The sequence below is a fragment of the Rhinopithecus roxellana genome, chromosome 3 (assembly GCF_007565055.1).
Source record: "Rhinopithecus roxellana isolate Shanxi Qingling chromosome 3, ASM756505v1, whole genome shotgun sequence".
NCBI classification, from domain to species: domain Eukaryota; kingdom Metazoa; phylum Chordata; class Mammalia; order Primates; family Cercopithecidae; genus Rhinopithecus; species Rhinopithecus roxellana.
The window spans coordinates 14,426,895-14,442,468 of NC_044551.1; the positions used below are offsets into that span (position 1 = coordinate 14,426,895).

Genomic DNA, 15,574 nt, shown 5'->3' on the forward strand with positions numbered 1-15,574 from the left:
AGCTTGGCCAACATGGTGAAACCCCATCTCTACTAATATACAAAAATTAGCTGGGTGTGGTGGTGCATGCCTGTGATCCCTGCTATTCGAGAGGCTGAGGCAGGAAAATAGCTTGAACCCGGGAGGCAGAGGTTCCAGTGAGCTGAGATGGCGCCACTGCACCCCAGCCTGGGTAACAGAGACTGTCTCAAAAATGAATACATAGATGGGGTCATTTTAACACACAGCACTAGGAAGTTTGGGGTAAGGTCAGTTCCAAGCCGATGACATGATTTGGAAGCCCTCGTCCGATTCATATGGTCACTCTCCAGCCACCTAGTTGGCTGTGGCTGGTCAGCCCTGACGCTCCTGCTAGAGAAGGGGCGGCTAGTACATTTTCTCCAGTTGTCTAACGTTTATGCTGAATGAGACTCAAGATTCTTCAACGTGCTCAGATTTCATAGGACTTTATTTTTCTACTAACAAAATCATACAAAGACAGGGAAGCTACAAAAGGACACGGAGTCAATTACAAATGGCCGTAGTTACTGGTTACACGGAGTTGGTAACAGAAAGGATGCCTGTCACTTGCTTGCAGAGGCTGCAGCCCAGGGTGGAGGCAGAGAGAGCTGAGCCCTCACGAGCCGTTTGGTGTGCGGGACTGAGTGGCCCTCAGAGGCATCCGGCACACAGGGCTGTTTTCCAGCCACCAGCCGACATTCAGAGCTAGCACCCAGCGGCCACTGTGCCTCTAGCCTGCTCTCCTCTGGGTGCAGGGGACGCAGGACCTGCTGGCCCCATTCAGACACGGAGGAGAGTTTTGCTGCTCAACTCACGCTTAGCCAAGGCAGGCAGAGGCTGCGGGAACTGCTGAGCCCCACTGTGATGTCCGGGACATGCTTTAGGCAGCCGTCACTCTACAGCAACGCCAGCCCTGGTGCGGAAACCACTGTCTGGAAGCACGAGCGCAGCCTCTGCCCTAATTTGAACTTCGTTGATGCGGCTGATTCCCTCGGGAGACCGTGCAAGCCGGATGCAGCCCAAGGCCTGGCCATCTGGGGCCTCCAGTACAGAAGCAACCTCTTTATGGACAACCTCCTTAACCATGTAACTCCCTGGGCTGTTTAAATAAATAAATACGCCACACACAAAGGAAGGCCCAAGTCGGTGCCACTGCTTGCAGTCTGCAAATGTCACCAGAACATGTAAAGCAGAAACTCACCGCGGAAGTGCAAAGTGTGCTGGGCCCTTGAAAGATCTCTCTTCAGTGCCGCTGCCACCGCCTCCACGCAAGGCACAGGCCATGGAGGGGACGCCCGCCCAGGACTCAGCCAGACAGATCCAACGCCAGGCGCCACTGCTGCCCAAGGACCTCCCACACAGGGGCCGTGTCCACCTTCCCTGGAGTGCCCGGGTGGGGATGGCACGTGTGAGCCAGGCTCAGAGGGTGAACCGTGCGCCATGCTCCTGGGGTGGGGTGGGGTGGAGAGTCCTGGCTGTCATGGGCCATGTGGGGAACTCGGTGTTCATTCCGTGTGCGTGTGCCCCTGGGTTTCAGTGCATTCACCTGTGCGAGGCACTGTCGGCAGCGGTGGCTGTGGGCTGGGCCCTGTCAGTGCTTATGAAAAGAAATGGCTGGTTTTCTGAAGGCGGGTGGAGACTCGGATGGCTACAAACACAGCCCAGCATGGCAGAGCCAAAACTGGGGGCTCCTTCCTGGAGCATAGGCCCTGACGAACACAACGTGTTCACCACACACCCGAAAGATGATCCACCATATTCTGGAAAAGCTGAGTTCCCTTTCCAGATGGCCCTAGCCCACGCCTCAGCTCGTGAAATGTGGACCTGCTGAGCCCAGATGCTCCCACACGAGGGTGACACAGGCAGGGACAGAGTCCTCCAGCCTCACTGCCTTGAAGTGCAGAAACACAAAGACAGTCAAGGAACAGAGCGACTCGGAGGTGATCAGGGCCCTGAGCGGAGCCATGGCCAGGGCTGACGTTTCACCTTCATCACCAGGGACAGCTTCAGCTCCGGGTGCTCTTCCAAGAATGTTCTGGATGGGGTAGAAATGCAACCTAACCACTGGGTAAGTCCAGCCAAGAAAAGAACTTTCAGAAACCAAGGCGAGGGCTCACTGGCTTCTTGTGACCTGCAAGAAGATCAGGCCACGTCCAGGTCACTCCTGCAGCAGTGTCTGCCCTCGGACGCAAGGAAATTGTCCAGCCGCGCCCTTGCTGGTTGAGCCTGTTGTTTAAGGCTGCTGAACAGGAGCGCCCCAGGTGATGGGCCTAGAAACTTCCATAGGAAGCCCCACGGGCAGGTTGGGTGGCATCACTGGGGGACAGGTGTGTTTGCTGTCTGTTTCCCTGGGCCAAGCCCAGGTACAGGCTGCCCACGTTGTCCTCCGTGCCCGTCCCAGCGTGCGGCAATGCTGTTGGGCGTTAGGAGTAGATGGTGATCACCTCCCGGCCGCCACCCCTGACCAGGAGGACTCTGTTCAGCCCCTCGGTCAGGACCTCAAGAAACTCCATGTCTGTGGTCAACAGAGTTAAGGCCAGAGCTGATCTCACCTGGGCGTGTGTAGCTGAAATCGTGTTGGTAGCGAGGTTTTATCTTCTTCCTAGTTAGCTAAGATTTGATTTGTGAAAGGCAGAGCCAAGGTGAGAAGAGGGGTGGGGATTAGAGAGACCCCCGGGCACGGAGAGGCAGGGTAGGGGAGAGAGAGGCCAGTGCTCAGGAAAGAGGAGCACCGTGGCCACAGGAAGGATGAGCAGAGACAGCGACAGAGCCCACGGTGCTGACCCCACCTGACAGGGAACCCCAGCCAAGGGACTGGGTCCTTGCCAGTCTACAGGGGACCTGGGCCACAGCTCCTGACCAGGACCCGTGGAGGACATGCCCTCACTGGCCCTGGCTCTTGGTGCCAACCTGGCAGGGATGTGCCAGGCATCGCCCTGTCTATGCCAATACGCCCAGATACACTGCGGAGTTCTCCTTCCCAACAAAGCATGAATTCCCAAAGCTGCAGCTAATTGGGGCCTTAAAGCTGAGAGCTGGGCTCTTCACTTCCCACCATCGTCTGGGCAGGGTGGGGCCGACCCCCAGCGGAGGTCCCAGGTGCACAATAGGGAGCCTCCCAGCCCCAGGGCAGCCCTGAGCACCTGGGGACAGTGGGGCTGGTACTGTAGGTGGGCCCTCCCTCCCCCACACCAATGCCAGGGTTGGCCCCAACTCTGGCCCTGTCACCACTGGCCTCAGAGCCCCACTGCATCCCAGTCGCAGCTCCCAGGGCCTGGGGCTGAAGGAGAGGCGGGAAGCCAGGCTTGCTCACAGCACCCACAATCCCAGGTCTCAGTGAGAAGCCACCAGGGGATGCCCACATGCCCAGCAGGCACACTGTGGGAAAGGATACAGTTCTCGTCTCCCTGCCGGTTTTTGGGGGGCCCTGGCATGTTGAGCAGGACCAGTTGTGCATCCTGGGACTTGTTGAGGACGACGCCATTGAGCTTCACAGCTGTGTGCATCCGCCTGACGTTGGACTGGTCCCTGGAGGGGAGGTGGGTACGGTCAGCGGGCGGCAGGTGCACCCCACGCTCCGGACATGAGGCTGAGCCGAGCCCTGATGAGCCGCATTTACACGTGCTGGAAAGGGCTGTGTGAGTCAGGATCAGGCGGCTCCTCTGACCCTGAAGGATGCAGAGGCGGCTGCTCCGAGTGAGAGGCGCTGACTGCAGCGGGGCGGGTGTTCAGTAGTGGGAAGCTTTGGCCTCCAGGCACCTAGAACTCAGCACACTAAGGCTGCCAAGCTTCTAAGGGCTAGTCACACGACACAAAAGACAAGCGCTTTCTCAACTACATCTACGTCTGCGAAGCAGGCAGAACAGAGTGGAAGTCATCTGGGTGTCCCGTGTGCCTGACTGACACCTTCGAGGCTGACACATTTCTCTTGACATCCATGGCACTGCCCCTAAACCCCATGTCAGATGCTGCCAAGCACAGACCCGTCAGACTGAGCACACGTGGCCTCCTCTCCGAGGGTCCTGATATGACTGGGTCTGGGGCCCAGAAGCTCAGGCCCCGAGCTCCCCCCGGCCTGTGCAGCCATCGCTGCTGAAGCTCCCGGGGGGGCAGGGTCTGCCGAGAACTCAGCTGGAGGCACAGGCGCTCACAGTGGTCACTGTTGGGGTCCCTTCCCACAGCCCACCCTGCCCCTGCCTGGCCAAGGGCTCAAGGACAAGCACTTCCACTGTGTGGCCGTCCAGCCCCGGCCTTCCGTCCTCACTGACAACGCAGCTCTGCTCCACAGCCCTCCCCGTCTGCTCTCCAAAGCTGCCGTGGCCAGTCCATGTCTCAAAGCGTCCCTGGTGGCCTGGGCCCGGCCACAGCCCCCCAGGAGACTCCCCAGCCAAGTAGGTTTGGGGACACTGCAGAATCATGCTGTGCAGTGCTCAGGCCCCTGCAGGACAGAGCTTACCTCCATCCTCTACCCCACGGTCCCCTCCCTAGGCAGGCCCCGAAACCGCAGCAGAACTGGCGTTCCAGGAAGCCACCTCAGGAAACGCCGGCAGAGGGCAGCCCTAGGGGAGCACTCGCGTTTCTGTGTTGGAAAAACCCGGCCCGTGTGTGGACTTGCAGTCAGAGCGGGTCTCAGGCCAGCTGCAGTCAGCACAGTCGTGACCGTGGCCCCCTGGGGAGGTCACCAGTGCCCTGGATGCAGAGGGGCGGTGGCAGACAGACAGGCCCCAAGGACGCCGTCCAGGCTCACGCTCTTTGATCCACTTGACCCTTAAGCCAAATAAACCTGATCACAACCACCAATTTCCAGGAGGAACACGGAGAGGCCTTTCATCTCCTCTCCAGCTTGGTCTAATTACAGATGGGGTCTCTGTCCACAGCACAGTCAAGGGGCTTTCGTTACAGGAACTTGGAACTTTGAATTTGACTTCTGGATAGACCACAATTACCAGTGTGTTTGGGGACAAAGAGCAACTCCAGGAAGTGAGACCAGGCCAGGGGCAAGGGGGGTTGGAGAGGGCAGCATGTCTACAGCCAGTGAGTGCTGGGGTGAAGCAGGGACCTGCCCCTTGGCTGCTGGCGGAGTATGCCGGCTGCCACAGCAAGGAGGACCAGTGCAGACACAGGCACAGAAAAGCACGCTAATGTGTATACGCATGCACACACACATGCAGACACACTGACATGTACACACAGGCATCCAGTCACACTAGTACACAAACACGTGCACACAGTATCATGCACAGGCGTGCAGTCATAATGTGCACACAAACACGTGCACACTAACATTTAAGACATGCATAGTATGTGCAGACATGCATACTAACGTGTACACAAATGTGCACACAGGCAGGTACATGTCCACCTGCAGGTGCGCTGACAGGTACACGCGAGCACGCGCACAAACGCACAGACATTCCTAAGTGCGCTCCCGGGGACGTCACAGTAAGCTGCGCACATCTCACACCTGCACTGCCCAGAAGAGGTCAGGGCCCAACCTCCAGATCTTCTGAGAACTTCTCCTAGCCCAACCCCAAGGAACTGCTGGGCCAGGAGAGTCAGTGCCGTCCCAAACGCACGCCCCATGTGAACACAAAGCCCACGCGTCGTCCATTCTGGCCCACCTTCTCCTGACCCTACAGGCCTGCGGGGACCTGCCCCTGCCCTGGCCCAGGAGAGGCAAGCCCTGCTGCTGGGAGGAGGCACAGGTGCCACTGCAGGTCCCTGAGTGTGTGTGCCGGTGCACGTGTGTGTCAAACCCTACTCCTGGGTTTAGTCCTCATTCTGCAGCTTTAATTAATACACTATTCTGAAGGCACTTTCAGATTCACAGAATGGAGCAGGAAGTACAAGGATTCCCTGCACGCCTCCCACACAGCTGCAGTGTCTCGAGTCTGATTAATTCAGATTTCAGGGTTAAAGATAAAAAGGGAAGTGTGGCCACTCAGCCAAGGCGTTCCTCACTCAGGCCCCAGGCACCGCCTGCCCACAAGGAAAACACCGCCCAGGCAGTTACTGGCAGGGGCAGGCAGGGGACAGAGACAGCGTCGAGGACTCCCGGGGAGCAGCTTGGGGGTCCGTCCAGGGCACTCCCTCCCACCCACCCCGGAGCTCAGACGCAGGCAGCTCCCGCCCCAGGGTCCGACCACACAGAGAACTGATCCGCAACCCTCTCCACCTGGAGACCGAACGGTCAGTCCCCAGGGTGTACGGCTTTCACATGGAAGGCATTCCACGTGGGGACGCAACTCAGCTAGCGCCCGACCTAGAAGGACGTGGAAGGACTGACGGGCCCTGTGAGGCACGCGCCTCCCCTCCACTCCGGAGCAGCTCAGCCACCTCCCAGGTCTCAGTTCCTGGGCCTCACTTAGGAAGAGGCTTCAGGTGTGTGCTGGAGCCACCGTGAACAGAGGGGAGCAAAGGCAACAGGAAATTGATGTGGAAGCCAAGGCAGCACTAGGTAAACTCTGGCCACACTCGGATGCACACAGGCCAGCGTGCACAGGGCAGTCACAGGCCTGGAACACACACACAGACACACACAGGCCATGCACACACAGGCATGCAGGGCAACCGGGCCTGGGAGGCAACCTGGTTACAGCGAGTGGACTTACAGGTTTCCCCATTCTCTATGCAGCAGAGAAAAACAAGAGTGCGTTACTGACTTCAGGAGTGAGCACCGGGGCTGTTCCAGACATCACAGCTGCCCGGGAGAACGCCGCCTCGTCCCACCCCACAGGGCCTGGGAGCCCCCAGTCCTTCCTAAGAATCCAGCTTTAGGATCTGGCTCCAACCCCAGGTGAGAGGTGTCTCTGGTGCTGTCACCCTGGGACTCAGAGGCTGAGTCTGCAGAACCAGACCCACACCCCCAAGGACCTTGTCCAGCCCTGGTGTTCGCAGCCCAAGGCCACAAGTGGGAGCCTTGGTGTGGGGCAGGCCCTGGAGCAGCCTGAACTACCCACAGGGTGAAGGCCAGGAATTCCGTGCCCACTGGCACACGCCGCCTCACCTCCACGGAACACTCATCTGCCTGCTGCAGTGAGGCTTGCACAGCAGAGCAGGGCAGGCCTGGCTGCAGGGCTGACTTCGGGGCCGGCCTAGGTACCAGGAGGACCACTTGGCACCCAGCTGTGTGGTTAACACTGGGGCCCAGCCTAGGTCCTAGAAGGACCCCTCAGCGCCTGGCCTCAGCACTAGAAAGATCCCTCAGTGCCCAGCCACAGGGCCGAACTCAGGGCCCGGCCTTGGCAGCAGCAGGACCCCTCAGTGCCCACTCAAGCAGCTGCCTATTCTCTAATGGGCCCACTGGCCTGCGGGGTTGCCCCAAAGCTCTTAAGTGGTTAGGAAAGGGACTCTGTCCTGTCAGGTCAGCACTGCCAGGACCTGTCACATGCACGGACACTCACGGCTTCATGCTGAAGAGGTCTTTGAACCCAGACAGGCTGGTGTCTCTGTTCCTGTACTTCTCGGCAATCAGCTTCTCCCTGGTCCAGGTCATCTGCACCTTGTCTGGCGTAGGCGGCGCTTGGGTCCTGGCCGCTGCTGCGGTATGCGACGCAGTGTTCCTGTCGTGGATCAGCTGGGCCTGGTGGGCCCGGGATTCGTTGAGACCAGCCAGTCTCAAAACACCCCTACCCGGGACCCAGCCTGGCTTCCAGCACCGGCCCTGAGCTGCCCCCCCGGCTGCCTCCCTCCTCCCAGGCTGCCTCCCTCCTCCCAGGCTGCCTCCCTCCTCCCAGGCTTCCTGACCAAACGCTCACTTCCTCCTCCCATCTTCACCCCCTCACCGTCCCGCCCTGGCCCTGAACTGGAGAGAAAGGCCCCACGACCCAGTGCTGACAGGAGGGGACACGTGCTGGGAGAGTCTCCTCCCCACCTGACGGGCTCCACGCGCACTGTGTTCACCCCGACCACCCGCTCGCCCACACAACCAGCACGCAGGCGTCCCTGTCTCAGGGAGGCTCAGGGCAGGTGGGGCCGTGCCAGCATCCAGGCCCTGTCCCACGGAAGCAGGCTGTGTCTGACCAGCCAGGGGACATTTGGGGGCCAGTTGGGCTGACAGGGGCCCTATGGGGCACCGCTGGGGCCAATGACAGGGCCAGCCCCATGGGTCACTTCGGACAATCCGAGGAAAATGAGAACACTGTCCGCCCCTCGCTGTAGGCGCTGAAGGGGAAGTGGTGCCCTCACTGCAAGGTTGCACCAACGGCACAGTCCCTGGTGGTTGAACACCCTCCACGGGGTCCTCCCTCCCTCCCTGCACCCTTCGTGCCCTCCTGCTGTTGTGGCCAGTCTGAAGGGGAGGCCAGTGGGAGCTCCCAGACATGGGTGCCACCTTGGAAGTTATATTTACACATGTGCCGGAATGGCCACCTCTCCCACCGTGGCTGGAGCCCTGCCTGAGTCTGTGCCGCAGCCCGGGGGAGCCGCTCGTCTCAGGGGCATCAGGAGTCCGGAGCCCTGCCTGAGTCTGTGCCGCAGACCAGGGAAGCCGCTCCTCCCAGGGGCCTCAGGAGTCTGTGAGCCCCGGGATGATTTTAAAAAGCCAAAGGCCCAGAGTGATTTCACTGGACCAGGTTCTTCCTCCCCAAATAAACATGCTTAACTTGGATGCCAGTCCTTCTCAAAAGGGAAGAGGTTGGCACAGATGGAGGAGGGCCTGGGGCTGCCTCCCTCTCTGGACATGGACAGCAGGCCCCAGGCCTCTACTCACTGTGGCTGGCCCTGCAGCCACCTCACAGCCCGGCCCGGCCTAAATTTCCCATGGCCTTGAATGTGAAACCAGACCCAAGGGCTGCCTGCTCTCAGCAGAGCCAGCGCCGCCCACCTGGCCCTGAGGGCCACCGTGTAAGGCACTAGAGGGTGCCCAGCCAGCGTCTGCACAGCAGCTCAGCCAAACCCCAGCCTCCGCAGAGCAGCGACATCTCCAACCCCGCCCTGGCCCAGCAGGGGCCCTTCGAGCTCCAGCTTGCCGCTCCCACTCCTGGTCCCTCCTCGGTCAGCATTTGCCGACTCTCCACACTGAACTTCCCATCAAGCCGTGGGTGGATTCTTGCTCCTGGCTGGACCCGGGCTGAACCCTTGTGATGCCAGGGCGACCCTGCTGGAGCTTAGGGACCTGGCCTGGACAGAAACAGAGGATGTGGGTCCTCCCAGCACTCCTGGCTGCCCAGGCCCCCATGGAAGGGGTCTCTGTAAACAGACAAGCTGGGCGTCCCCCCTGGGTCCTGCATCTGTGCCCACCCTGACCTGCCGAGGGTCTGGGAGCCGGCAGAGCCGCGCTTCTCTGTTGGGGAGAGCGGTGGTCACTGCTTAGTGATTCCGGCTGGCAGCGCATATGGCCCTAGACACAGACCCGTGTACTGCAGGTTCCTGCTGAGGCCGAGGCCCCAGGGCAGGCAAAGCCTCTGTCCCTGCCGCCACTGTCACTGTAGTCTCAGAAAACCATCGCCTGCACCTGGTCTGCAGACACAGACACGCGTGTGATGCCAGCCTGGTGGGAGCCACGAAGACCCCACGAGGCCGTGACCTCACAGAGCTGAGCGTCCTACCAGGCGACCCCCACACCGTCCTCTGGTGTGAAGTGACCCCAGAAACGCATGCCCTCGGGGTCTCACAGTGGCCACAGAGCCCAGCCCAGTGTAACTCAGGTGGACACACCTGGACATTCTCAGCAGCCTACAGGTACCCATGGAGCCAAAGCCACTGTAGCTGGGCGGGCAGCTTCCACGTGTGGAGGCTGAGCAGGTCTGCGTTGGTGGCAGGGTGTGGTGGCACCTCCTCTCCAGCTCACTTCCCTCCCTCCACACATACTCACTCTCCCCTCCCACTTGGTCTTGGATAGGAGGACGGAATCCTGTGCACACTGTGTGGAAGGGCGCTGAGGGGCTCCAGGCTTTCAGGCTGTGAGACGAAGCAGCCATCGTAAGAAGCTGCAGGCACTCATGTGGGCACTCATGCAGGCACTCATCTGGCTCAGAAGCCGCTGACCCTGTCAGAGGGCACCACCCTTGGGGAGGGTCCGCACGTCTCCTGCCTGCATTGCTGCTCAGTTAGAAAAGCTAAGTTCAAAGGTCCTGGCCCTGTCACTTCCTGTACATGAGCGTGCATCTGGCAGGCCGCCATTCCTCTAACCAGGCACTCGCATGCCCAGGCTCCAACGAGCTCTGGCTCTGACCCCACTCCTGCGCTCCTGCAGGGCCTCTGCCACCTCCACGCGGACCAGGGACTGAGACTACAACGCAGCACCTGAGGAATGCTCTCTGGAGGACCCTCCTGGGCTGCAAGAGAGTCCCAGGAAAGACTCAGCAAAGCCGGCTGTACTTCTCAGAAAGCCTGGTCTCTGTGGCCGCGGCCCCCACGCACCTCTCGCTCCCGCTCGTTCTTGGACAGCTGCATCTGCTTCAGCATCTGTGACCTCTGCTCCATCATGAGTGTCCTCTCGTAGGTGAAAGCAGAAATGTCGTTTTCAACCTAGAAAGTTCCCAAGCACATAGTAAGCCCAGTGTGCACAGAACCATGACTGCCTCCAACACCGCCCCGGCACCCAGAGACTGAGCTGCCCTGAGCGGTGGGAGAGGCCATGTGTCCCGGGCCCCACAGGCCCCCTCTGGCTCTCAGGCCCCCCGCCCAGTGGCCAGGAAGGTGTGAGACAACGGGCAGTCACGCTGCACACACACTCTGCTCACGTCCCTCCCCGGGACCCTCCGACCGGGCACAAGGGCAGCTGTGAGGACAAGGTCGCAGTCACAAACCAACCCAGCGCATGCGGCTCAGAGCAAGGCACTGCCCCATGGGGCTGTAGGATCCACGCCCATAGATGTCACTGTCTATGCTTGGGGGGCTCGGCACCACGGGAAACCCACCCAGGACACATGGAGAATCCACAGCACAACCTCAGAGCCCACCATGCGGGACCCTGCGTCTCACCCGCTGCACCCGCCGTGCGGGACCCGCTGCACCCGCCGTGCGGGACCCCTGCGTCTCACCCGCTGCACCCGCCGTGCGGGACCCCTGCGTCTCACCCGCTGCACCCGCCGTGCGGGACCCCTGCGTCTCACCCGCTGCACCCGCCGTGCGGGACCCCTGCGTCTCACCCGCTGCACCCGCCGTGCGGGACCCCTGCGTCTCACCCGCTGCACCCGCCGTGCGGGACCCGCTGCACCCGGCTCATGGGAGTTGGGAGCAGCTGTGCCTGTTAAACGCCAGTGTTTAAAACAGCACACCATATCGGGCGCAGTGGCTCACACCGGTCATCTCAACACTTTGGGAGGCCAAGGCGGGTGGATCACTTGAGGTCAGAAGTTTGAGACCAGCCTGGCCATCATGGTGAAACCCCATCTCTACTAAAATACAAAAAAAAAAAAAAAAAAAAAAAAAAATTAGCCAGGTGTGGTGACGCGCACCTGTAGTCCCAGCTACTTGGGAGACTGAGGCAGGAGAATTGCCTGAACCCAGGAGATGGAGGTTCCAGCCTCAGGGAGAGCGAGACTTTGTCTCAAAAATTTTTTAAAAAAACAAACAGCACGCCAGACTGAATGGCAGCGGCCCACACACCCCTCTCCAGCCAGGTGACACTTTGGGGCCAGGGCCACGGTGGGGTGGGCAGCACCAGCCCTGCCAGAGATGTGGCCGAGAGCATCGGGGGTGCGGGGAGCTGCAGGTTCCCGGACTTCAGAGCTAACAACCCCTGCTCAGGAGCTGGTGAGCTGCCTCTGGCACCACGGGGGTGCTGGGGTGCGGCTGGGGGTGCGGCAGGGGCCATGGGCTCACTTTGCCTGTTTCCTCTGGGCCCCAATGGCCGCCCCACCTGGCCCCCTGGCAGGGCTGGTTCTCCCAGGCAGCATTTTGTTACCATTTTACTAAGTGGTTTTATGACTTGGAAATAACGTTATTCATACAACTATTAGCACCAATAATAACTCCTACAACCTTGAACCTGCAAAGCCTCGTCCAAGCAAGACAAACTCCAGCCATCGTCCCTGAAGACACAGCCACGAGCAAATGAAGCCCAGTGTACAAAACTGGGCAGAAGACCGCCCAGTGTCACGCAGGCCCGCGGCCCTCGACCTAGGAAAGGTCCTACAGGGCAAGAGGAAAAACCGAGTTCCACGGGAACTGACGCAGAAACACAGAAAGTTGTCGGTGGGGCATGAGGCCACGCCTGGCCTCACTCACAGCCAGACACAAACCCGGAGCAGGCGCTTGGGGCCTCTGCCATACCCAGGGCTGGGGGGCTGAGGGGCTGGGGGGCTGGGGAGACCGCACCTCCCAGGCTGCTGCAGGGGCACCGATGGCTTCCTGGGGGACAGCGTGACAGTCTCTATCCAGCTTTATGTCTTCCCAGCACACACCTCTAGGAGTCCAGGCCACCGAGGGCCTGCAAAACCGTGCACTGGGGTCATGGGAGCCAGAAGAAATCAGGACTTTGCGGGTTCTGACTTCAAGGCCAGTGTTGTTGGTGTGATCCACATGGGGTCAAAACCCACAAAGTCCCGGGACCGCCAACAGGACCGGAGGGGAAGGCACAGCCGTGGATCCGGGTGGGCTGGTAGGGAGCAATAGCATGGTTCTATCCAGCACAAGGGGCCCACCAGACCCCCAGGGTCCAGAGCTCTATGCTTGGGGGCTGGGAGCAAGCGCTCCCACGTCAGGCCTCCGCCCATCAAGCCCGTCCTCTCCAGGCTTGAAGGACAGGACGAGTCTCTGTCCAGGCCCCGCCTGCAGCGGACTGAGGGGTTGTCTGTCCTATGCAATGGCTGCGGCCTGGCCTCACTCTGACCAGTGCCCTTCTTCCCTAGTCCCGACTGCTGACGTGGGGTTTCTAGCCGTGGGACTGGGCCCATCTGGGGAGAGCACCCAAAACGGGAGGTGCTCAGAGGTGCATCCACCATGGCAATACCACTGAGGCGTGAGGTGCACCCACCATGGCAATGCCACTGAGGCGTGAGGTCCTGGACAGGGTCCCGGGCCGAGGAGGACATGAGACCATGGGGGACACGGAGACACCGACGCCGGCTCTAGGACAACACCCCGCCCAGGTGACACGAGGTGTCAACATGGACACACGGGCTCTGTGCTCTCTGCAATGTCCTGGCGATTCCAAAACCAAGCCTCCTCAACCGCCCCGCAAGGCCCGGCAGTCCCCACCACAATCGCCACCACCTTCTCCTCCCCACCTCCACCTCCACCTCACGAGGCCCACAGCCCTCCCCCTTCAGCCCCACCTCCTCCCCCATCTCCTCCCCCCTTCCCCTCCGACCTCCTCCCCTCAAGCCGCAGGCCTCACCATCTCCACCACCTCCACCTCGGCACTGATGCGCAGGTGGTACAGGAACATCTGCAGGTCCTTCTTCATCTGGATGCTGTTGTCGTCCACCTGGGCCACCGTGAAGATGCGCATCCGGCACTTCCTCCACACCTGGAGACAGGGCGGGTATGGCTGCGGGGCCTTGGAGGAGCCTGCCGGGCCCACGGCGCGTGGGGTAGCCGTGCTCCGGCTGGTGCGTCCCCGTCCCCACCCCTGTCCCCGTCACACCCCACCTTGTGCTGGCGCAGCAGGAAGGGAAGCAGCATGAGCATGCCGCCGTCATGCACGATCCACCACACGTCGATGCAGCCCCCACTGAAGCGCTCCTGGTTTTGCGGAAACGAGTCAACGTTCTTGGCCACCAGCAGAGCCTGGTGCGCGGTGGTGGTGTCGCGGACGGTGTCTGTGAGAGAGGTGGCCGTCCGCAGGTCACCTGAGGCCAGGGTGCGGGACGGGCCTCGGTGGAAGTGTCTGGCCTCCCCTGGGACTCACAGCCAGCGCAGGGGTGGGCACAGCGAGGCGAGTGGCATCCCCGCAAAGCCCCCACCCTCACTCCGTCAGCTCCTCCAAGGCCCAGCCAGAGACTCACAGCAGAGTTCAGTTGCTGGTCATGTGCCCAGGAACTCCCCCAGCCCCCGCGGGGCTCTGGGAGAAGGGGAGGGAGTGCCTGGACACTTTCAGATGGCCGCTCCCCGGCCAGAGCCTTCCACAGCCTCAGAGCACACACCCTCAGGCCGGCAGCCTCGAGGCCCGTCGGGACCTGACAGCGCACAGGCCTGGGGACTTCGAGGGAACAGTGAGCGGACGGCGGGGGGACAGCGAGCAGACGGCGAAGGGACATCGAGGGGATGGCGAGGGGACAGTGAGGGGACGGTGAAGGGAAGCTGAAGGGACAGTGAGGGGATGCAGAGGGGACAGTGAGGGGACGGTGAAGGGAAGCTGAGGGGACAGTGAGGGGATGCAGAGGGGACAGTGAAGGGACGCTGAGGGGACGAAGAGGGGACAGTGAGGGGATGCCGAGGGGCCGCCGGCCACACCTACCCACAAAGTTCTTCCAGGAGAAGGGGTTGTCCTCCTGCTTCCAGGACGCAGGCCAGGCCATGAGCACTGTGTTGTGCTTCAGGCCGCCCAGGCCGGCCGACTGGATCAGGTGGGACATGCCGTCCCGCAGGCTGGACGAGACCACCAGCTGGCAGAAACCCTTGGCCTTCTCTGCACTCATTAGGGCCCGTATGTTCTGCGGGAGACAGGACAGGTTAGTGCTACGGCCCCCAAGAAGGAGTGGGGCGTGCAGACCCACACCCACCACCTACGGTGGCCAGAGCACCCCCACCACCTCCGTGGACCCAGCAGGAGGGAAGGCCTGAAAGCTCAATGGTGTGCCGTGGTGCTCCAGGCCACTGTGTGCGTGTGCGCGCGTGTGTGTGTGTGCATACTCACACACTGGGGAGAGACACGCAGAGCAGGTGCGACTGATGCATGTGCAGGTGATGTGGAGGGCTGCTCTGGGCACATAACGCCAGGCAGTTCTCTGAGGTGATCCACAACATCCTAGACCCACCCCCCACTTCACTTGGATTCTCTGGGGCAGGTTCATACACCTGGTGCCTCAGAAACACCTGAAAATGGGTCAAATTAGCAACTCTTCAAAGAGAGGCCGTGGGGTCCAGGATGAAGCACCTTAAGAGCAATGGCGGTGGTGGAGGGCTTCAGGGGAGTCACTGCTATGTGCAGTCTCCTCCCGGAGTTGGGGGGGTCACTGCTGTGTGCATTCTCCTCCCGGGGTGGGGGGGTCACTGCTGTGTGCATTCTCCTCCCGGGGGTGTCTGAGTGGCTCGACTCCACGGGGGGGCCGCACAAGCGTGGCCGAGGGCCTGCCACGCACTAAAGCCACATGTGTGTGGACACAGGTCTTCCACCCTCTGATCTTCACGCAACCTCAGGCCCTGGAACCCCAGGGAATGCCCTGCTGGGTCTCAGCCTTGTGTGGTACCAGTGGCCCCTTTCCGCCTGATTCTCCCTTTTGGAGAAAACGTGCCTCTCCCAGACTGTCTCCTGCTGCGTTCTGGGATAACCACTTCCTTGCTTGCACAGATCTACAGACAGAGCAGTTCTGTCCAGGATGGACCAGATCCCACATTTCACTGGCTTCTGGTTTGGATGCTTAGAGGATGAGATTTGGGAGCTCTGAGCGACGAGATTTACATGAGACTTGGGACTCAGCTGGTCTGTGCAGGGCTGAGACTTCGGGAGACGTACACGTGTATC

The 15,574-nt window shown here is 60.9% G+C and overlaps 1 protein-coding gene across 1 annotated transcript in view; it reads right to left on the minus strand.

The window, feature by feature from the left end:
• Positions 1-430: 430 nt before the first annotated feature.
• The window catches only part of SLC12A7 (solute carrier family 12 member 7), a 57,112-nt gene continuing 41,968 nt past the window's right edge, over positions 431-15,574 (minus strand). Inside the window, 7 exon segments of the mRNA XM_030927117.1 lie at positions 431-2,515; positions 3,395-3,528; positions 7,404-7,582; positions 10,363-10,470; positions 13,286-13,417; positions 13,540-13,709; positions 14,348-14,543. Of these exon segments, the coding sequence (XP_030782977.1) occupies positions 2,424-2,515; positions 3,395-3,528; positions 7,404-7,582; positions 10,363-10,470; positions 13,286-13,417; positions 13,540-13,709; positions 14,348-14,543 (1,011 nt within the window). The 3' untranslated portion in view covers positions 431-2,423.